This window comes from Oncorhynchus tshawytscha, unplaced genomic scaffold (assembly GCF_018296145.1).
Source record: "Oncorhynchus tshawytscha isolate Ot180627B unplaced genomic scaffold, Otsh_v2.0 Un_contig_501_pilon_pilon, whole genome shotgun sequence".
NCBI lineage: Eukaryota > Metazoa > Chordata > Actinopteri > Salmoniformes > Salmonidae > Oncorhynchus > Oncorhynchus tshawytscha.
Window position 1 is genome coordinate 1 of NW_024609338.1, and position 23,938 is coordinate 23,938.

The window sequence follows — 23,938 nt, forward strand, 5'->3', positions numbered from 1 at the left end:
TCCTGCGGTTTCCAGGTCAGGAAGCCGACTGGAATTCCTCGGAGCGTCAAGGCCCTTGGATGGGTGTGTCTTCAGTCCAACGCTCCGAAAGCTTCAACGGCGACGGAACCAATGATACATGTTGACTCTGACGGGACGGAGGGGTGATGGGGGGATGGGTGAGGGGGAGAGAGGGGTGATGGGGGAGAGAGGGGAGAGATGGGAGAGAGGGTTGATGAGGGCAGTCTTCAACCATCTGAAAGCTTTGTGGGAGATTTAGAGTTGGACTGGATCCCTGGTTCTACCCCCACCCTACAGGGGCCGTCAACCCGGTCCTCTCCCCAGGCGGGGCTCACCGTGGCTGGGCACGCCGATAGGGAAGTCCTCCTGCTTCCTGAGGAAGAACCAGACAATAGAAGGGATATGTCTGGAACTCCTCAGTCTGTTGACCACGTCACTACAGGGTACAACCCTGCCGGAATGAACACACACACGGACACACACACTGACACACACACCTTACCCATGGACCCTGCCAGAATGAACACACACACGGACACACACACTGACACACACACCTTACCCATGGACCCTGCCAGAATGAACACACACACGGACACACACACTGACACACACACCTTACCCATGGACCCTGCCAGAATGAACACACACACGGACACACACACTGACACACATACCTTACCCATGGACCCTGCCAGAATGAACACACACACGGACACACACACTGACACACACACCTTACCCATGGACCCTGCCAGAATGAACACACACACGGACACACACACTGACACACACACCTTACCCATGGACCCTGCCAGAATGAACACACACACGGACACACACACTGACACACACACCTTACCCATGGACCCTGCCAGAATGAACACACACACGGACACACACACTGACACACACACCTTACCCATGGACCCTGCCAGAATGAACACACACACGGACACACACACACACTCACCCACAGACCAACACACTACTCACCCACAGACCAACACACACACTCACCCACAGACCAACACACACACTCACCTACACACTCACCCACAGACCAACATACACACTCACCCACAGACCAACACACACACTCACCCACACACTCACCCACAGACCAACACACACACTCACCCACACACTCACCCACAGACCAACACACACACTCACCTACAGACTCACCCACACACTCACCCACAGACCAACACACACACTCACCCACAGACCAACACACACACTCACCCACAGACTCCCCACAGACCAACACACACACTCACCCACAGACTCCCCCACAGACTCACCCACACACTCACCCACAGACTCACCCGCAGACCAACACACACACTCACCTACAGATTCACCCACAGACCAACACACCTCTCACAGAGACCCATCCATCTCCCTCCCCAGAGCCCTGCGTCTCCCTCTCTCTCTGACCTCCAGCCCTCTAGCAGGCCCAGGAAAGCCTGGCCGGACCCTAACCCCACAACGATACACCCTGGCTGGGCTGACAGAGCGGGGCAGGCCCCATGGGGGGAGGAGCACCAGGAGCGTCAGAGTAGGGCGGGGTGAGAGGGGACCTGGGATGACCCCTGACCCTGAGGGGTTAAAGGTCACCTCTGAGGTCACCTTGAGTCAGACCAGCGGACCTGTGACTGAGGGGCTACCTGAATCAGACATTACTAGTCGAACACCAACATCCTCCTCTCCGGATCCAGACAGAAGTAATCAAAGACAGACAACCAGGACAGAAATCAACAGTGGAATGGATTCATCATTCTCTTTAGAGACAGATATTACTAGTGGATCTCTATCTCCCTCAAACACTCTAACATCACAAATCACTCTGACTCCTCCCATCCTAACACACCCCACACACACTCCCCCAAACACCCTCACTGACTCACCCCTCTCCTCCTCCTCCTCCTCCTCTTCCTCTCCTCTCCTCCCTTCCCTCCCTGACTCACCCCCCCTCTCCTCCTCCTCCTCCTCCTCCTCCTCCTCTTCCTCTCCTCTCCCCCTGACTCACTCCCTCTCCCCCTGACTCCTCCTCCTCCTCCTCCTCTTCCTCTTCTCTCCCCCTGACTCACCCCTCTCCTCCTCCTCATCCTCCTGTCCTCTCCTCCCTACCCTCCATGACTCACCCCCCCTCTCCTCCTCCTCCTCCTCTTCATCTCCTCTCCTTCTTACCCTCCATGACTCACCCCTCTCCTCCTCCTCCTCTTCCTCTCCTCTCCTCCCTACCCTCCATGACTCACACCTCTCCTCCTCCTCCTCTTCATCTCCTCTCCTCCCTACCCTCCATGACTCACCCCCCCCTCCTCCTCCTCCTCCTCCTCCTCCTCTTCCTCTCCTCTCCTCCCTACCCTCCCGGACTCACCCCTCTCCTCCTCCTCCTCCTCCTCCTCCTCCTCCTCCACTTCTTCCTCTCCTCTCCTCCATACCCTCCCTGACTCACCCCTCTCCTCCTCCTCCTCACCCCTCAGTCCCGACAGAGACAGAGACTACAACGGGACTACAAATCCCTTCATCTCCTCTCCATTTACCACAGCAGAGCTGCCTCTGGGAGATGTAGTCCAGACCATCGCCTCACCTCTGACCCCTGATCAACCTCTACTGGTTACCACGACGACTAGCACCACGACGACGGACAGTGAATCACAATGGCCAGAGACGGACACACCCCTGCTCTCACACACACACGCTACACACACACCTGAACACACACACGCTACACATGACATCCAAACACACACACCTTTGTTGGACATGTCACCTGCACACACACCTCTCTCACAGACACCTGTACTGTCCTCAACCGCGGTGTCCCCCCCCTCACCACTCAATCCTATCCAGGATCACACCGCCACCCATCCTGACCATTCTGTTTTGACCCCGACCCCAACAGCTCTGACCTCTCCCAGTGGTCCGAACACAACTCCCCTCTACTCTTTCGTCACAACCAGTCCTGTGGTCACCACCACAACCACAACACAACCATCACTGATCACGAAACAACCATCCACAACCACAACACAACCAATCTCTTCCACACAGTCGTTCCCCAGGCTCAGGACCACCAGACCCCCACCCTGGACCGCCCCTCACCCCAACCAGGGCAGCCCATCAGCGGGTACATCCTCTGGCCTGTCCCCCTCTCCTCCCCCCTCCACCATCAGCTCCACACACAGACCCAGAGTCTTCATCCTGCCTGATCGGCCTGCTACCATCAAAGGTAGGAGACCGAGTGTGTGTGTGTGTTACACAGTGTGTGTGTGTGTGTGTGTGTGTGTGTGTGTCTGTGTGTGTGTGTATATTAACAATGTGCAGTCTGTGTGGTGTGTGTGTGTGTTGACAGTGTGTGTGTGTGTTGACAGTGTGTGTGTGTGTGTGTGTGTGTGTGTGTGCGGTGTGTGTGTGTGTGTATTAACAGTGTGCAGTCTGCGTGTGTGTGTGTGTGTGTATATTAACAGTGTGTGTGTGTATTAACAGTTTGTGTATTAACAGTGTGTGTGTATTAACAGTGTGTGTGTATTAACAGTAACAGTGTGTATATTAACAGTGTGTGTGTATTAACAGTGTGTGTGTATTAACAGTGTGTGTGTATTAACAGTGTGTGTATTAACAGTGTGTGTATTAACAGTGTGTATATTAACAGTGTGTGTGTATTAACAGTGTGTGTGTATATTGTGTATTAACAGTGTGTGTGTATATATAACAGTGTGTGTGTATTAACAGTGTGTGTATTAACAGTGTGTGTGTGTGTGTGTATTAACAGTGTGTGTGTATTAACAGTGTGTGTGTATTAACAGTGTGTGTATTAACAGTGTGTGTGTATTAACAGTGTGTATATTAACAGTGTGTGTGTATTAACAGTGTGTGTGTATTAACAGTGTGTGTGTATTAACAGTGTGTGTGTATTAACAGTGTGTGTATTATTAACAGTGTGTGTATATTAACAGTGTGTGTATTAACAGTGTGTGTATTAACAGTGTGTGTATTAACAGTGTGTGTATTAACAGTGTGTGTGTATTAACAGTGTGTGTATTAACAGTGTGTGTATTAACAGTGTGTGTGTATTAACAGTGTGTGTGTATTAACAGTGTGTGTATTAACAGTGTGTGTGTATTAACAGTGTGTGTGTATATTAACAGTGTGTGTATTAACAGTGTGTGTATTAACAGTGTGTGTGTATTAACAGTGTGTGTATTAACAGTGTGTGTATTAACAGTGTGTGTGTATTAACAGTGTGTATATTAACAGTGTGTGTGTATTAACAGTGTGTGTGTATTAACAGTGTGTGTGTATTAACAGTGTGTGTGTATTAACAGTGTGTGTGTATTAACAGTGTGTATATTAACAGTGTGTGTATTAACAGTGTGTGTATTAACAGTGTGTGTGTATTAACAGTGTGTGTGTATTAACAGTGTGTGTATATTAACAGTGTGTGTATTAACAGTGTGTGTGTATATTAACAGTGTGTGTGTATTAACAGTGTGTGTATTAACAGTGTGTGTATTAACAGTGTGTATATTAACAGTGTGTGTGTATTAACAGTGTGTATATTAACAGTGTGTATATTAACAGTGTGTGTAGTGTATTAACAGTGTGTGTATATTAACAGTGTGTATATTAACAGTGTGTGTGTATTAACAGTATTAACAGTGTGTGTATTAACAGTGTGTGTGTATTAACAGTGTGTGTATTAACAGTGTATTAACAGTGTGTATTAACAGTGTGTGTATTAACAGTGTGTGTATTAACAGTGTGTGTATTAACAGTGTGTGTATTAACAGTGTGTGTATTAACAGTGTGTGTATTAACAGTGTGTGTATATTAACAGTGTGTATATTAACAGTGTGTGTATATTAACAGTGTGTGTATTAACAGTGTGTGTATTAACAGTGTGTGTATATTAACAGTGTGTGTGTATTAACAGTGTGTGTATTAACAGTGTGTGTATATTAACAGTGTGTGTATATTAACAGTGTGTGTGTGTGTATATTAACAGTGTGTATATTAACAGTGTGTGTATATTAACAGTGTGTGTATATTAACAGTGTGTATATTAACAGTGTGTATATTAACAGTGTGCGTATATTAACAGTGTGTGTATATTAACAGTGTGTGTATTAACAGTGTGTGTGTATTAACAGTGTGTGTATTAACAGTGTGTGTATATTAACAGTGTGTGTATTAACAGTGTGTGTGTATTAACAGTGTGTGTATTAACAGTGTGTGTATTAACAGTGTGTGTATTAACAGTGTGTGTATTAACAGTGTGTGTATTAACAGTGTGTGTATTAACAGTGTGTGTATTAACAGTGTGTGTATATTAACAGTGTGTGTATTAACAGTGTGTGTATTAACAGTGTGTGTATATTAACAGTGTGTATATTAACAGTGTGTGTGTATTAACAGTGTGTGTATTAACAGTGTGTGTATTAACAGTGTGTGTATTAACAGTGTGTGTATTAACAGTGTGTGTGTGTGTGTATTAACAGTGTGTGTATTAACAGTGTGTGTATTAACAGTGTGTGTATTAACAGTGTGTGTATATTAACAGTGTGTATATTAACAGTGTGTGTATTAACAGTGTGTGTATTAACAGTGTGTGTATTAACAGTGTGTGTAACAGTGTGTATATTAACAGTGTGTATATTAACAGTGTGTGTGTATATTAACAGTGTGTATATTAACAGTGTGTGTAACAGTGTGTGTATTAACAGTGTGTGTATTAACAGTGTGTGTGTATATTAACAGTGTGTGTATATTAACAGTGTGTATATTAACAGTGTGTGTATTAACAGTGTGTGTATTAACAGTGTGTGTATTAACAGTGTGTGTATTAACAGTGTGTGTATATTAACAGTGTGTATATTAACAGTGTGTATATTAACAGTGTGTGTGTATTAACAGTGTGTGTATTAACAGTGTGTGTGTATATTAACAGTGTGTATATTAACAGTGTGTGTGTATTAACAGTGTGTGTATTAACAGTGTGTGTATTAACAGTGTGTGTATTAACAGTGTGTGTATATTAACAGTGTGTGTGTATTAACAGTGTGTGTGTGTGTATTAACAGTGTGTGTATTAACAGTGTGTGTATTAACAGTGTGTGTATTAACAGTGTGTGTGTATTAACAGTGTGTGTATTAACAGTGTGTGTATTAACAGTGTGTGTATTAACAGTGTGTGTATATTAACAGTGTCTGTGTATTAACAGTATGTGTGTATTAACAGTGTGTGTATTAACAGTGTGTGTATATTAACAGTGTGTATATTAACAGTGTGTATATTAACAGTGTGTGTATTAACAGTGTGTGTATATTAACAGTGTGTATATTAACAGTGTGTGTATTAACAGTGTGTATATTAACAGTGTGTGTATTAACAGTGTGTATATTAACAGTGTGTATATTGTGTGTGTATTAACAGTGTGTGTATTAACAGTGTGTGTATTAACAGTGTGTGTATATTAACAGTGTGTGTATTAACAGTGTGTGTATATTAACAGTGTGTATATTAACAGTGTGTGTATTAACAGTGTGTGTATTAACAGTGTGTGTATTAACAGTGTGTGTGTATTAACAGTGTGTGTATTAACAGTGTGTGTATTAACAGTGTGTGTATATTAACAGTGTGTGTATTAACAGTGTGTGTATTAACAGTGTGTGTGTATTAACAGTGTGTGTATATTAACAGTGTGTATATTAACAGTGTGTGTGTATTAACAGTGTGTGTATTAACAGTGTGTGTATATTAACAGTGTGTATATTAACAGTGTGTGTATTAACAGTGTGTGTATTAACAGTGTGTGTATATTAACAGTGTGTGTATTAACAGTGTGTGTATTAACAGTGTGTGTATTAACAGTGTGTGTGTATTAACAGTGTGTGTGTATTAACAGTGTGTGTGTATTAACAGTGTGTATATTAACAGTGTGTATATTAACAGTGTGTGTATTAACAGTGTGTGTATTAACAGTATATTAACAGTGTGTGTATTAACAGTGTGTGTATTAACAGTGTGTGTATTAACAGTGTGTGTATTAACAGTGTGTGTATTAACAGTGTGTGTATTAACAGTGTATTAACAGTGTGTATATTAACAGTGTGTATATTAACAGTGTGTATATTAACAGTGTGTATATTAACAGTGTGTGTGTATTAACAGTGTGTGTATTAACAGTGTGTGTATATTAACAGTGTGTATATTAACAGTGTGTGTATTAACAGTGTGTGTATTAACAGTGTGTGTATTAACAGTGTGTGTGTATTAACAGTGTGTGTATTAACAGTGTGTGTGTATTAACAGTGTGTGTATTAACAGTGTGTGTGTATTAACAGTGTGTGTATTAACAGTGTGTGTATTAACAGTGTGTGTGTATTAACAGTGTGTGTATTAACAGTATGTGTGTATTAACAGTGTGTGTGTATTAACAGTGTGTGTATATTAACAGTGTGTGTGTGTATTAACAGTTTGTGTGTTTCCCAGAAGAGTCCATTGAGTTGCTGCTGCAGGTGATTCTGGAGGAGAGCAGCTCTGACCCACCAGTCAGTCTAGGTTATTACACTACCAGTCTGTTAACACACACACAGTCTGTTAACAGGTTATTATCCACACCAGTCTGTTAACAGGTTATTATCCACACCAGTCTGTTATCAGGTTATTATCCACACCAGTCTGTAGTAGTTAACAGGTTATTATCCACACCAGTCTGTTATCAGGTTATTATCCACACCAGTCTGTTAACAGGTTATTATCCACACCAGTCTGTTAACAGGTTATTATCCACACCAGTCTGTTAACAGGTTATTATCCACACCAGTCTGTAGTAGTTAACAGGTTATTATCCACACCAGTCTGTTAACAGGTTATTATCCACACCAGTCTGTAGTAGTTATCAGGTTATTATCCATTGTGGTTCTCTGTAATGAACACCAGTCTGTAGTCGTGAATTGACGGTGTACTTCCTCCTCCCATCCTGCAGGTGACGCCCTACCTCCAGAGAGCCCCGGGATTCCAGGACCTGCAGGGGGTTTGGAGCAGGTGATTATTCACATTGAAATGAATTGAGACTGTGTTTCTGATACACAATGAAATGAATTGAGACTGTGTTTCTGATACAATGAATTGAGACTGTGTTTCTGATACACAATGAATTGAGACTGTGTTTCTGATACACAATGAAATTAAACACAGACTGTCAATCAGGAAACACTCTGTTATGTTGTGGTGGACAGCCATTATAAGTGCTTAACGGGACACTGGTAAAATGATGTTTGTAGTGTAGCTAGCCACTGAATGGCCTCTGAATTCACTACCACTGTCAGCATGCAGTCGGAGCTATAACCACTTTTGGAGCTAACTAGCGCTCTCAAATCTGACCCTGATGTCTACAGAAGATGGTAGTTTTATTCATAACGTGGCTAACTTAGCTAGCTAACATACACTTAGTGGTACAGAGTGTGATTAATATATTAAACCTCTAGAGGTACAGAGTGTGATTAATATATTAAACCTCTAGAGGTACAGAGTGTGATTAATATATTAAACCTCTAGAGGTACAGAGTGTGATTAATATATTAAACCTCTAGAGGTACAGAGTGTGATTAATATATTAAACTATCCTCTAGAGGTACAGAGTGTGATTAATATATTAAACCTCTAGAGGTACAGAGTGTGATTAATATATTAAACCTCTAGAGGTACAGAGTGTGATTAATATATTAAACCTCTAGAGGTACAGAGTGTGATTAATATATTAAACCTCTAGAGGTACAGAGTGTGATTAATATATTAAACCTCTAGAGGTACAGAGTGTGATTAATATATTAAACCTCTAGAGGTACAGAGTGTGATTAATATATTAAACCTCTAGAGGTACAGAGTGTGATTAATATATTAAACCTCTAGAGGTACAGAGTGTGATTAATATATTAAACCTCTAGAGGTACAGAGTGTGATTAATATATTAAACCTCTAGAGGTACAGAGTGTGATTAATATATTAAACCTCTAGAGGTACAGAGTGTGATTAATATATTAAACCTCTAGAGGTACAGAGTGTGATTAATATATTAAACCTCTAGAGGTACAGAGTGTGATTAATATATTAAACCTCTAGAGGTACAGAGTGTGATTAATATATTAAACCTCTAGAGGTACAGAGTGTGATTAATATATTAAACCTCTAGAGGTACAGAGTGTGATTAATATATTAAACCTCTAGACAGAGTGTGATTAATATATTAAACCTCTAGAGGTACAGAGTGTGATTAATATATTAAACCTCTAGAGGTACAGAGTGTGATTAATATATTAAACCTCTAGAGGTACAGAGTGTGATTAATATATTAAACCTCTAGAGGTACAGAGTGTGATTAATATATTAAACCTCTAGAGGTACAGAGTGTGATTAATATATTAAACCTCTAGAGGTACAGAGTGTGATTAATATATTAAACCTCTAGAAACAGAGTGTGATTAATATATTAAACCTCTAGAGGTACAGAGTGTGATTAATATATTAAACCTCTAGAGGTACAGAGTGTGATTAATATATTAAACCTCTAGAGGTACAGAGTGTGATTAATATATTAAACCTCTAGAGGTACAGATTAAATATTAAACCTCTAGAGGTACAGAGTGTGATTAATATATTAAACCTCTAGAGGTACAGAGTGTGATTAATATATTAAACCTCTAGAGGTACAGAGTGTGATTAATATATTAAACCTCTAGAGGTACAGAGTGTGATTAATATATTAAACCTCTAGAGGTACAGAGTGTGATTAATATATTAAACCTCTAGAGGTACAGAGTGTGATTAATATATTAAACCTCTAGAGGTACAGAGTGTGATTAATATATTAAACCTCTAGAGGTACAGAGTGTGATTAATATATTAAAAACAGAGTGTGATTAATATATTAAACTCTTCCTCTAGAGGTAAACAGAGGTACAGAGTGTGATTAATATATTAAACCTCTAGAGGTACAGAGTGTGATTAATATATTAAACCTCTAGAGGTACAGAGTGTGATTAATATATTAAACCTCTAGAGGTACAGAGTGTGATTAATATATTAAACCTCTAGAGGTACAGAGTGTGATTAATATATTAAACCTCTAGAGGTACAGAGTGTGATTAATATATTAAACCTCTAGAGGTACAGAGTGTGATTAATATATTAAACCCTCTAGAGGTACAGAGTGTGATTAATATATTAAACCTCTAGAGGTACAGAGTGTGATTAATATATTAAACCTCTAGAGGTACTAGTGGTAGAGGTACAGAGTGTGATTAATATATTAAACCTCTAGAGGTACAGAGTGTGATTAATATATTAAACCTCTAGAGGTACAGAGTGTGATTAATATATTAAACCTCTAGAGGTACAGAGTGTGATTAATATATTAAACCTCTAGAGGTACAGAGTGTGATTAATATATTAAACCTCTAGAGGTACAGAGTGTGATTAATATATTAAACCTCTAGAGGTACAGAGTGTGATTAATATATTAAACCTCTAGAGGTACAGAGTGTGATTAATATATTAAACCTCTAGAGGTACAGAGTGTGATTAATATATTAAACCTCTAGAGGTACAGAGTGTGATTAATATATTAAACCTCTAGAGGTACAGAGTGTGATTAATATATTAAACCTCTAGAGTGTGATTAATATATTAAACAGAGTGTGATTAATATATTAAACCTCTAGAGGTACAGAGTGTGATTAATATATTAAACCTCTAGAGGTACAGAGTGTGATTAATATATTAAACCTCTAGAGGTACAGAGTGTGATTAATATATTAAATTAATATATTAAATTAAACCTCTAGAGGTACAGAGTGTGATTAATATATTAAACCTCTAGAGGTACAGAGTGTGATTAATATATTAAACCTCTAGAGGTACAGAGTGTATTAAATATTAAACCTCTAGAGGTACAGAGTGTGATTAATATATTAAACCTCTAGAGGTACAGAGTGTGATTAATATATTAAACCTCTAGAGGTACAGAGTGTGATTAATATATTAAACCTCTAGAGGTACAGAGTGTGATTAATATATTAAACCTCTAGAGGTACAGAGTGTGATTAATATATTAAACCTCTAGAGGTACAGAGTGTGATTAATATATTAAACCTCTAGAGGTACAGAGTGTGATTAATATATTAAACCTCTAGAGGTACAGAGTGTGATTAATATATTAAACCTCTAGAGGTACAGAGTGTGATTAATATATTAAACCTCTAGAGGTACAGAGTGTGATTAATATATTAAACCTCTAGAGGTACAGAGTGTGATTAATATATTAAACCTCTAGAACAGAGTGTGATTAATATATTAAACCTCTAGAGGTACAGAGTGTGATTATATATATTAAACAGAGTGTGATTAATATATTAAACCTCTAGAGGTACAGAGTGTGATTAATATATTAAACCTCTAGAGGTACAGAGTGTGATTAATATATTAAACCTCTAGAGGTACAGAGTGTGATTAATATATTAAACCTCTAGAGGTACAGAGTGTGATTAATATATTAAACCTCTAGAGGTACTCAGAGTGTGATTAATATATTAAACCTCTAGAGGTACAGAGTGTGATTAATATATTAAACCTCTAGAGGTACAGAGTGTGATTATTAATATATTAAACCTCTAGAGGTACAGAGTGTGATTAATATATTAAACCTCTAGAGGTACAGAGTGTGATTAATATATTAAAACCTCTAGAGGTACAGAGTGTGATTAATATATTAAACCTCTAGAGGTACAGAGTGTGATTAATATATTAAACCTCTAGAGGTACAGAGTGTGATTAATATATTAAACCTCTAGAGGTACAGAGTGTGATTAATATATTAATGTCCTCTAGAGGTACAGAGTGTGATTAATATATTAAACCTCTAGAGGTACAGAGTGTGATTAATATATTAAACCTCTAGAGGTACAGAGTGTGATTAATATATTAAACCTCTAGAGGTACAGAGTGTGATTAATATATTAAACCTCTAGAGGTACAGAGTGTGATTAATATATTAAACCTCTAGAGGTACAGAGTGTGATTAATATATTAAACCTCTAGAGGTACAGAGTGTGATTAATATATTAAACCTCTAGAGGTACAGAGTGTGATTAATATATTAAACCTCTAGAGGTACAGAGTGTGATTAATATATTAAACCTCTAGAGGTACAGAGTGTGATTAATATATTAAACCTCTAGAGGTACAGAGTGTGATTAATATATTAAACCTCTAGAGGTACAGAGTGTGATTAATATATTAAACCTCTAGAGGTACAGAGTGTGATTAATATATTAAACTATCCTCTAGAGGTACAGAGTGTGATTAATATATTAAACCTCTAGAGGTACAGAGTGTGATTAATATATTAAACCTCTAGAGGTACAGAGTGTGATTAATATATTAAACCTCTAGAGGTACAGAGTGTGATTAATATATTAAACCTCTAGAGGTACAGAGTGTGATTAATATATTAAACCTCTAGAGGTACAGAGTGTGATTAATATATTAAACTGTCCTCTAGAGGTACAGAGTGTGATTAATATATTAAACCTCTAGAGGTACAGAGTGTGATTAATATATTAAACCTCTAGAGGTACAGAGTGTGATTAATATATTAAACCTCTAGAGGTACAGAGTGTGATTAATATATTAAACCTCTAGAGGTACAGAGTGTGATTAATATATTAAACCTCTAGAGGTACAGGTACAGAGTGTGATTAATATATTAAACCTCTAGAGGTACAGAGTGTGATTAATATATTAAACCTCTAGAGGTACAGAGTGTGATTAATATATTAAACTGTCCTCTAGAGGTACAGAGTGTGATTAATATATTAAACCTCTAGAGGTACAGAGTGTGATTAATATATTAAACCTCTAGAGGTACAGAGTGTGATTAATATATTAAACCTCTAGAGGTACAGAGTGTGATTAATATATTAAACCTCTAGAGGTACAGAGTGTGATTAATATATTAAACCTCTAGAGGTACAGAGTGTGATTAATATATTAAACCTCTAGAGGTACAGAGTGTGATTAATATATTAAACCTCTAGAGGTACAGAGTGTGATTAATATATTAAACCTCTAGAGGTACAGAGTGTGATTAATATATTAAACCTCTAGAGGTACAGAGTGTGATTAATATATTAAACCTCTAGAGGTACAGAGTGTGATTAATATATTAAAAACAGAGTGTGATTAATATATTAAACCTCTAGAGGTACAGAGTGTGATTAATATATTAAACCTCTAGAGGTACAGAGTGATTAATATATTAAACCTCTAGAGGTACAGAGTGTGATTATTATTAAACCTCTAGAGGTACAGAGTGTGATTAATATATTAAACCTCTAGAGGTACAGAGTGTGATTAATATATTAAACCTCTAGAGGTACAGAGTGTGATTAATATATTAAACCTCTTAATGATTAATATTAAACTGTAAACCTCTAGAGGTACAGAGTGTGATTAATATATTAAACCTCTAGAGGTACAGAGTGTGATTAATATATTAAACTGTCCTCTAGAGGTACAGAGTGTGATTAATATATTAAACCTCTAGAGGTACAGAGTGTGATTAATATATTAAACCTCTAGAGGTACAGAGTGTGATTAATATATTAAACCTCTAGAGGTACAGAGTGTGATATTAAATTAAACCTCTAGAGGTACAGAGTGTGATTAATATATTAAACCTCTAGAGGTACAGAGTGTGATTAATATATTAAACCTCTAGAGGTACAGAGTGTGATTAATATATTAAACCTCTAGAGGTACAGAGTGTGATTAATATATTAAACCTCTAGAGGTACAGAGTGTGATTAATATATTAAACCTCTAGAGGTACAGAGTGTGATTAATATATTAAACCTCTAGAGGTACAGAGTGTGATTAATATATTAAACCTCTAGAGGTACAGAGTGTGATTAATATATTAAACCTCTAGAGGTACAGAGTGTGATTAATATATTAAACCTCTAGAGGTACAGAGTGTGATTAATATATTAAACCTCTAGAGGTACAGAGTGTGATTAATATATTAAACCTCTAGAGGTACAGAGTGTGATTATATATAATCTAAACCTCTAGAGGTACAGAGTGTGATTAATATATTAAACCTCTAGAGGTACAGAGTGTGATTAATATATTAAACCTCTAGAGGTACAGAGTGTGATTAATATATTAAACCTCTAGAGGTACAGAGTGTGATTAATATATTAAACCTCTAGAGGTACAGAGTGTGATTAATATATTAAACCTCTAGAGGTACAGAGTGTGATTAATATATTAAACCTCTAGAGGTACAGAGTGTGATTAATATATTAAACCTCTAGAGGTACAGAGTGTGATTAATATATTAAACCTCTAGAGGTACAGAGTGTGATTAATATATTAAAAGAGGTACAGAGTGTGATTAATATATTAAACCTCTAGAGGTACAGAGTGTGATTAATATATTAACAGAGTACAGAGTGTGATTAATATATTAAACCTCTAGAGGTACAGAGTGTGATTAATATATTAAACCTCTAGAGGTACAGAGTGTGATTAATATATTAAACCTCTAGAGGTACAGAGTGTGATTAATATATTAAACCTCTAGAGGTACAGAGTGTGATTAATATATTAAACCTCTAGAGGTACAGAGTGTGATTAATATATTAAACCTCTAGAGGTACAGAGTGTGATTAATATATTAAACCTCTAGAGGTACAGAGTGTGATTAATATATTAAACCTCTAGAGGTACAGAGTGTGATTAATATATTAAACCTCTAGAGGTACCTCTATATTAAACCTCTAGAGGTACAGAGTGTGATTAATATATTAAACCTCTAGAGGTACAGAGTGTGATTAATATATTAAACCTCTAGAGGTACAGAGTGTGATTAATATATTAAACCTCTAGAGGTACAGAGTGTGATTAATATATTAAACCTCTAGAGGTACAGAGTGTGATTAATATATTAAACCTCTAGAGGTACAGAGTGTGATTAATATATTAAACCTCTAGAGGTACAGAGTGTGATTAATATATTAAACCTCTAGAGGTACAGAGTGTGATTAATATATTAAACCTCTAGAGGTACAGAGTGTGTACTCTAGAGGTACAGAGTGTGATTAATATATTAAACCTCTAGAGGATTAATATATTAAACAGAGTGTGATTAATATATTAAACCTCTAGAGGTACAGAGTGTGATTAATATATTAAACCTCTAGAGGTACAGAGTGTGATTAATATATTAAAGTGTGTGATTATATTAAATATTAAACCTCTAGAGGTACAGAGTGTGATTAATATATTAAACCTCTAGAGGTACAGAGTGTGATTAATATATTAAACCTCTAGAGGTACAGAGTGTGATTAATATATTAAACCTCTAGAGGTACAGAGTGTGATTAATATATTAAACCTCTAGAGGTACAGAGTGTGATTAATATATTAAACCTCTAGAGGTACAGAGTGTGATTAATATATTAAACCTCTAGAGGTAAACAGAGTGTGATTAATATATTAAACCTCTAGAGGTACATATTAAACCTCTGATTAATATATTAAACCTCTAGAGGTACAGAGTGTGATTAATATATTAAACCTCTAGAGGTACAGAGTGTGATTAATATATTAAACCTCTAGAGGTACAGAGTGTGATTAATATATTAAAACCTCTAGAGGTACAGAGTGTGATTAATATATTAAACCTCTAGAGGTACAGAGTGTGATTAATATATTAAACCTCTAGAGGTACAGAGTGTGATTAATATATTAAAACCTCTAGAGGTACAGAGTGTGATTAATATATTAAACCTCTAAGGTACAGAGTGTGATTAATATATTAAACCTCTTATGTGATTAATAACCTCTAGAGGTACAGAGTGTGATTAATATATTAAACCTCTAGAGGTACAGAGTGTGATTAATATATTAAACCTCTAGAGGTACAGAGTGATTAATATATTAAACCTCTAGAGGTACAGAGTGTGATTAATATATTAAACCTCTAGAGGTACAGAGTGTGATTAATATATTAAACCTCTAGAGGTACAGAGTGTGATTAATATATTAAACCTCTAGAGGTACAGAGTGTGATTAATATATTAAACCTCTAGAGGTACAGAGTGTGATTAATATATTAAACCTCTAGAGGTACAGAGTGTGATTAATATATTAAACCTCTAGAGGTACAGAGTGTGATTAATATATTAAACCTCTAGAGGTACAGAGTGTGATTAATATATTAAACCTCTAGAGGTACAGAGTGTGATTAATATATTAAACCTCTAGAGGTACAGAGTGTGATTAATATATTAAACCTCTAGAGGTACAGAGTGTGATTAATATATTAAACCTCTAGAGGTACAGAGTGTGATTAATATATTAAACAGAGTGTGATTAATATATTAAACCTCTAGAGGTACAGAGTGTGATTAATATATTAAACCTCTAGAGGTACAGAGTGTGATTAATATATTAAACCTCTAGAGGTACAGAGTGTGATTAATATATTAAACTCTAGAGGTACAGAGTGTGATTAATATATTAAACCTCTAGAGGTACAGAGTGTGATTAATATATTAAACCTCTAGAGGTACAGAGTGTGATTAATATATTAAACCTCTAGAGGTACAGAGTGTGATTAATATATTAAACCTCTAGAGGTACAGAGTGTGATTAATATATTAAACCTCTAGAGGTACAGAGTGTGATTAATATATTAAACCTCTAGAGGTACAGAGTGTGATTAATATATTAAACCTCTAGAGGTACAGAGTGTGATTAATATATTAAACCTCTAGAGGTACAGAGTGTGATTAATATATTAAACCTCTAGAGGTACAGAGTGTGATTAATATATTAAACCTCTAGAGGTACAGAGTGTGATTAATATATTAAACTATTAAACCTCTAGAGGTACAGAGTGTGATTAATATATTAAACCTCTAGAGGTACAGAGTGTGATTAATATATTAAACCTCTAGAGGTACAGAGTGTGATTAATATATTAAACCTCTAGAGGTACAGAGTGTGATTAATATATTAAACCTCTAGAGGTACAGAGTGTGATTAATATAAACCTCTAGAGGTACAGAGTGTGATTAATATATTAAACCTCTAGAGGTACAGAGTGTGATTAATATATTAAACCTCTAGAGGTACAGAGTGTGATTAATATATTAAACCTCTAGAGGTACAGAGTGTGATTAATATATTAAACCTCTAGAGGTACAGAGTGTGATTAATATATTAAATTACAGAGTGTGATTAATATATTAAACCTCTAGAGGTACAGAGTGTGATTAATATATTAAACCTCTAGAGGTACAGAGTGTGATTAATATATTAAACCTCTAGAGGTACAGAGTGTGATTAATATATTAAACCTCTAGAGGTACAGAGTGTGATTAATATATTAAACCTCTAGAGGTACAGAGTGTGATTAATATATTAAACCTCTAGAGGTACAGAGTGTGATTAATATATTAAACCTCTAGTGGTACAGAGTGTGATTAATATATTAAACCTCTAGAGGTACAGAGTGTGATTAATATATTAAACTATCCTCTAGTACAGAGTGTGATTAATATATTAAACAGAGTACAGAGTGTGATTAATATATTAAACCTCTAGAGGTACAGAGTGTGATTAATATATTAAACCTCTAGAGGTACAGAGTGTGATTAATATATTAAACCTCTAGAGGTACAGAGTGTGATTAATATATTAAACCTCTAGAGGTACAGAGTGTGATTAATATATTAAACCTCTAGAGGTACAGAGTGTGATTAATATATTAAACCTCTAGAGGTACAGAGTGTGATTAATATATTAACAGAGTGTGATTAATATATTAAACCTCTAGAGGTACAGAGTGTGATTAATATATTAAACCTCTAGAGGTACAGAGTGTGATTAATATATTAAACCTCTAGAGGTACAGAGTGTGATTAATATATTAAACCTCTAGAGAGTGGTAAACAGAGTGTGATTAATATATTAAACCTCTAGAGTGTGATTAATATATTAAACCTCAGGTACAGAGTGTGATTAATATATTAAACCTCTAGAGGTACAGAGTGTGATTAATATATTAAACCTCTAGAGGTACAGAGTGTGATTAATATATTAAACCTCTAGAGGTACAGAGTGTGGTACAGAGTGTGATTAATATATTAAACCTCTAGAGGTACAGAGTGTGATTAATATATTAAACCTCTAGAGGTACAGAGTGTGATTAATATATTAAACCTCTAGAGGTACAGAGTGTGATTAATATATTAAACCTCTAGAGGTACAGATTGTGATTAATATATTAAACCTCTAGAGGTACAGAGTGTGATTAATATATTAAACAGAGTGTGATTAATATATTAAACCTCTAGAGGTACAGAGTGTGATTAATATATTAAACCTCTAGAGGTACAGAGTGTGATTAATATATTAAACCTCTAGAGGTACAGAGTGTGATTAATATATTAAACCTCTAGAGGTACAGAGTGTGATTAATATATTAAACCTCTAGAGGTACAGAGTGTGATTAATATATTAAACCTCTAGAGGTACAGAGTGTGATTAATGATATTAAACCTCTAGAGGTACAGAGTGTGATTAATATATTAAACCTCTAGAGGTACAGAGTGTGATTAATATATTAAACCTCTAGAGGTACAGAGTGTGATTAATATATTAAACCTCTAGAGGTACAGAGTGTGATTAATATATTAAACCTCTAGAGGTGTGATTAATATATTAAACCTGTACCTCTACCTCTAGGTACAGAGTGTGATTAATATATTAAACCTCTAGAGGTACAGAGTGTGATTAATATATTAAACCTCTAGAGGTACAGAGTGTGATTAATATATTAAACCTCTAGAGGTACAGAGTGTGATTAATATATTAAACCTCTAGAGGTACAGAGTGTGATTAATATATTAAACCTCTAGAGGTACAGAGTGTGATTAATATATTAAACCTCTAGAGGTACAGAGTGTGATTAATATATTAAACCTCTAGAGGTACAGAGTGTGATTAATATATTAAAACCTCTAGAGGTACAGAGTGTGATTAATATATTAAACTAGAGGTACAGAGTGATTAATATATTAAACCTCTAGAGGTACAGAGTGTGATTAATATATTAAACCTCTAGAGGTACAGAGTGTGATTAATATATTAAACCTCTAGTGGTACAGAGTGTGATTAATATATTAAACCTCTAGAGGTGCAGAGTGTGATTAATATATTAAACTGTCCTCTAGCGGTCGCGCGGTGCAGAGTGTGTTGGTGTTTAGGACCTCGGGAGCGTTGGCCTGGCTGGGCGTATCAGGAGCGGGGTCTCTGCTGGAACGCACCGGATTGGCCCAGGCTGTCAGAGAGGGGCGGAGCTTCAGAGGGTCAAAGGTTACGAACGTCACTGTGGGAGGTGAGTCAGGGGTCTGCCAGACAGTGCAAGGTTTTGTTTTAGCCCAGCACTAATACCGCTCAACCAATGAACTGCACATCAAGGCCTTGCTCTGTGTAATTGGGTGTGTTAGTGCTGGGCTGTAACCAAAGCCTGCTCTGTTTGAGTTCTCCAGATCCTCAGAACTGTTCAACTATTAAACACTGTTAGCTTTTTGGTCAAAGCTTTTTGTTAAAAAAATCTCTCTCTTTTCTCTCCTCCTCTTTCTTCTCTCTCCTCCTCTCCTACTCTCCCTCTTTCCTTCCTAATCTTCTTCTTCTCTCCTCTTCCCCTCTCCTTTTTCTCCTTCCCTCTCTTCTCTCTCCTCCTCTTTCTTCTCTCTCCTTCTCTCCTACTCTCCCTCTTTCCTTCCTACTCTTCTTCTTCTCTCCTCTCCCTCTCCGTTCTCTCCTTCCTTCTGTTCTTCACTCCCTTTCTCTTCTTCTCTCCCTTCTTCTCTCCCTCTCCTTTCTCTCTTTCCCTCTCCCTCTCCTTTCTCTCCCTCCCCCTCTTCTTATCTCATCCTCTCCCTCTCCTTTCTCTCCTTCCCTCTTCTCTCCTCTCCCTCTCCGTTCTCTCCCTCTCTCTCCATTCTTTCCTTCCCTCTCTCTCCATTCTTTCCTTCCCTCTCTTCTCTCTCCTCCTTTCTCCCTCTCTTCTCTCTCTCTCCTTCCCTCTCTTCCTCTCTCCCTCTCTCCTCTCTCTCTCTCCGTTCTCTCCTTCCCTCTCTCCCTCTCTCCTCTCCCTCTCCATTCTCTCATTCCCTCTCTCCCTCTCCGTTCTCTCCTTCTCTCTCCTATCTCCTTCCTCTCTCCCTCTCTCCCTCTCCCTCTCCCTCCCTCTCCTTCCCTCTCCCTCTCTCCTCTCCCTCTCCTCTCTCTCTTCTCTTCCTCTCTCCCTCTCCTCTCCCTCTCCGTTCTCTCCTTCTCCTCTCCTTCCCTCACCTCTCCTCTCTCTCCTCTCCTCCTCCTCTCTCTCCTTCTCCTCTCTCTCCTCTCCTCTCCCCTCCTCCCCCAGGTGTGCAGGATGATGTGTGTTTGTGGTTGTTCAACTGCCCTGCAGCAGGTTTTGAGTGTTTGTCCAGACCAGGTCACATGGCCGTCTGTTCCTCGGTCTGTCACTCTGACTACTGTCACAACCAGGGCATCTGTACCCACCACCCTCACCAACCACCCCTCTGCCAGTAAGAACACACACACACACACACACACACACACACACACACACACACACACACACACACACACACACACACACACACACACACACACACACACACACACACACACACAGTAAAAAGAGACATCACAAGACATGCTAATAAATGTATATATTGAAAGATAGTGTCTCTCCAGGTTCCCTGTCGCTGTCTCTCTCTCTCCTTCTCTCCAGGTGCTCTGTCTTTCTCTCTCTCCGGCTCTCTCTCTCCAGGTGCTCAGTGTCTCTCTCTCTCTCGCTCTCTCTCTCTCCAGGTGCTCTGTCTCTCTCGCTCTCTCACTCCCTCTCTCTCCAGGTGATCTGTCTGTCTCTCCAGGTGCTCTGTATCTCTCTCCAGGTGCTCTGTCTCTCTCTCCAGGTGCTCTGTCTCTCTCTCCAGGTGCTCTGTATCTCTCTCCAGGTGCTCTGTCTCTCTCTCCAGGTGCTCTGTCTCTCTCTCCAGGTGCTCTCTCTCTCCAGGTGCTCTGTCTCTCTCTCCAGGTGCTCTCTCTCTCCAGGTGTTCTCTCTCTCTCTCCAGGTGCTCTGTCTCTCTCTCCAGGTGCTCTGTATCTCTCTCCAGGTGTTCTCTCTCTCTCCAGGTGCTCTGTCTCTCTCTCCAGGTGTTCTCTCTCTCTCTCTCTCTCTCCAGGTGCTCTGTCTCTCTCTCCAGGTGCTCTGTCTCTCTCTCCAGGTGCTCTGTATCTCTCTCCAGGTGTTCTCTCTCTCTCTCCAGGTGCCCTGTGGGGGATCATTTCTGGTTCATGGGTCGTCGTTGTGACGTGAGGATGACACAGCAGCGGCTGGTGGGGGCGTGCCTTGGTGTGCTGGTTGCCATAGTTACACTGATTGGCGCCGTGGCCTGGCTGGCGGTGCGACGATACAGAGCCATGTTGATAAAGACTAAAGTAGACCAGACACGCAGCAGGTACCCACCACAACACCACACCACCCCACACACACACCACACACACCACACCCACACACCCATCACACCACACCCACCACACACACACCACACCCACCACACCACAACCACCACAACCACCACACCACACACACACACCACGCCACACTCACCACACCACCACACCCACCACACCACACACACACACACCACACACCACACACACACACACCACACACCACACACCACACACCACACACACACCCACCACACACACACCACCCCCACCACACACCACACACCACACCACACACACACCCCACCACACACACACACACACCACACCCACCACACTACACACACACCACACCACACTCACCACACCACACACCCACCCACCCACCACAGCACACCACACCCACACACACACACCACACTCACCACACACACACCCACCCACACCACACACCACACCCACCACACACACACCACACCCCCACCACACACACACCACACCCACCACACCACACCCACACACACCACACCCACCACACACACACCACCCACTCACACCACACACACACACCACCACACACACACACACACACCACACACACACATACCACACACCACACACCACACACCACACCCACCACACCCACACACCAGACACCACACCCACCACACACACCACACACACACACCACACCCACCACACACACCACACCACACCACACCCACCACACACACACCACACACACCAACACACACCACACCACACCACGCCACCACCACACCACCACACCACACAACACCACACCCACACACCACACACACACACCACACACCACACCACACCACACCACACCACACCCACACCACACCACCACACACACCACACCACCACACACACCACACCACACACCACACACACACACACACACACACCACACCACACCACACCCACCACACACACCACCACACCACACACACCACCCACCACACCCACCCACCACACCCACCACACCACACCACACACACCACACCACATCACACCCACACACCACACCACACTCACCACACCCACCCACCCACCCACCCACACCACACCACACACACACACACACACACACCACACACACACACCACACACACACACCACACACACAACACCACACACACACACACACACCCACACACCACACCACACCCACCACACCACACCACACCCACACCCACACTACATTACATTATAAACCACACACTGTTCACTGAACCACATTACCCACCCATCTCACTGGTACTGAACCCACCACACCACACCCACCACACTGTTCACACACACCACACACACCCATCACCACACCACACACCCACACACTGGTTCACCACACCACACCCACCACACACAAACCACACACACACACACACACACACACACACACACACACACACACACACACACACTGTTCACACACACTATACCAGACCACACACACACACACACACCAACCACATCTCCACCACACACACAACACATCCACACCCACCACAAACACACACACACACACTATTGTATTACATTATAAACCCATCTCTGTTCTGGTACTGAACTGGTTTCTATTGTATTACATTATAAACCCATCTCTGTTCTGGTTGGTACCGTCTCTCTCTGATCCACTACCAGGTTCTAAAGTTACTTCAGAAACAACTCTACTGACCCTCCCTGTTTCCTGGCATCGCACTTCCTGTCCAACCTGACTTCCTGTTTCTGGTGTGAAAACACGGGCGTCTCCCTTCCGACAGAGGGAGTGTGTGTGTGTTTGTCATAGATATCATAACATAACCTGGTTTATTGACCTTTGTGCGTGTGCGTGCGTGCGTGCGTGCGTGCGTGTGTGTTAGCTACCGTAGGTTCAACCACTTTGACGAGCTGTCAGGTCGTTTCTGGGGACGGTCCATTGGTGGATCAGGTGACTCGTTGGATAACCCCGTCTTCACCCGCTCCGACGAGTTGCTACACCGGGAGGGCTCTCGACCGCACCTGCTGTTACCACGACGATACGCTGTCCCTGGCCTCCACCTGCCCTAGCAATGGAAACACACCTCAACACCGTCTACCCACACAAGTTGGTGACACACACACACACAGAGAATACACACACAGAGAGAGAGAACACACACACAGAACACACACAGAGAATACACACACAGAGAGAGAGAACACACACAGAGAACACACACAGAGAGAACACACACACACAGAGAGAACACACACAGAGAGAACACACACACACACAGAGAGAACACACACAGAGAGAACACACACACAGAGAAC

At 39.8% G+C, this 23,938-nt stretch overlaps 2 protein-coding genes across 2 annotated transcripts; both read left to right on the top strand.

Moving 5' to 3' along the window:
- The first annotated feature begins 2,444 nt into the window (after positions 1-2,444).
- Positions 2,445-7,643, top strand: LOC121844626 (mucin-2-like). Its single transcript, XM_042314911.1, has 2 exons — positions 2,445-3,241; positions 7,504-7,643. The coding sequence occupies exons 1-2, from the start codon at positions 2,776-2,778 to the stop codon at positions 7,641-7,643; spliced, it is 606 nt and encodes a 201-aa protein (XP_042170845.1). The 5' UTR covers positions 2,445-2,775.
- A 350-nt stretch (positions 7,644-7,993) lies between these two features.
- LOC121844622 (interphotoreceptor matrix proteoglycan 2-like) lies at positions 7,994-23,692 on the top strand. Its single transcript, XM_042314909.1, has 5 exons — positions 7,994-8,058; positions 19,317-19,480; positions 20,516-20,681; positions 21,430-21,621; positions 23,506-23,692. The coding sequence occupies exons 3-5, from the start codon at positions 20,593-20,595 to the stop codon at positions 23,690-23,692; spliced, it is 468 nt and encodes a 155-aa protein (XP_042170843.1). The 5' UTR covers positions 7,994-8,058; positions 19,317-19,480; positions 20,516-20,592.
- Positions 23,693-23,938: the final 246 nt, after the last annotated feature.

Bases quoted from the DNA above. Each gene is read 5' to 3' on its own strand.
- LOC121844622 (XM_042314909.1), top strand. From the start codon at position 20,593: ATGGCCGTCTGTTCCTCGGTCTGTCACTCTGACTACTGTCACAACCAG. The intron at 20,682-21,429 runs GTAAGAACACAC...CTCTCTCTCCAG, and splicing joins CACCAACCACCCCTCTGCCA to GTGCCCTGTGGGGGATCATT. The intron at 21,622-23,505 runs GTACCCACCACA...CGTGTGTGTTAG, and splicing joins GTAGACCAGACACGCAGCAG to CTACCGTAGGTTCAACCACT.
- LOC121844626 (XM_042314911.1), top strand. From the start codon at position 2,776: ATGTCACCTGCACACACACCTCTCTCACAGACACCTGTACTGTCCTCA. The intron at 3,242-7,503 runs GTAGGAGACCGA...TGTGTTTCCCAG, and splicing joins TCGGCCTGCTACCATCAAAG to AAGAGTCCATTGAGTTGCTG.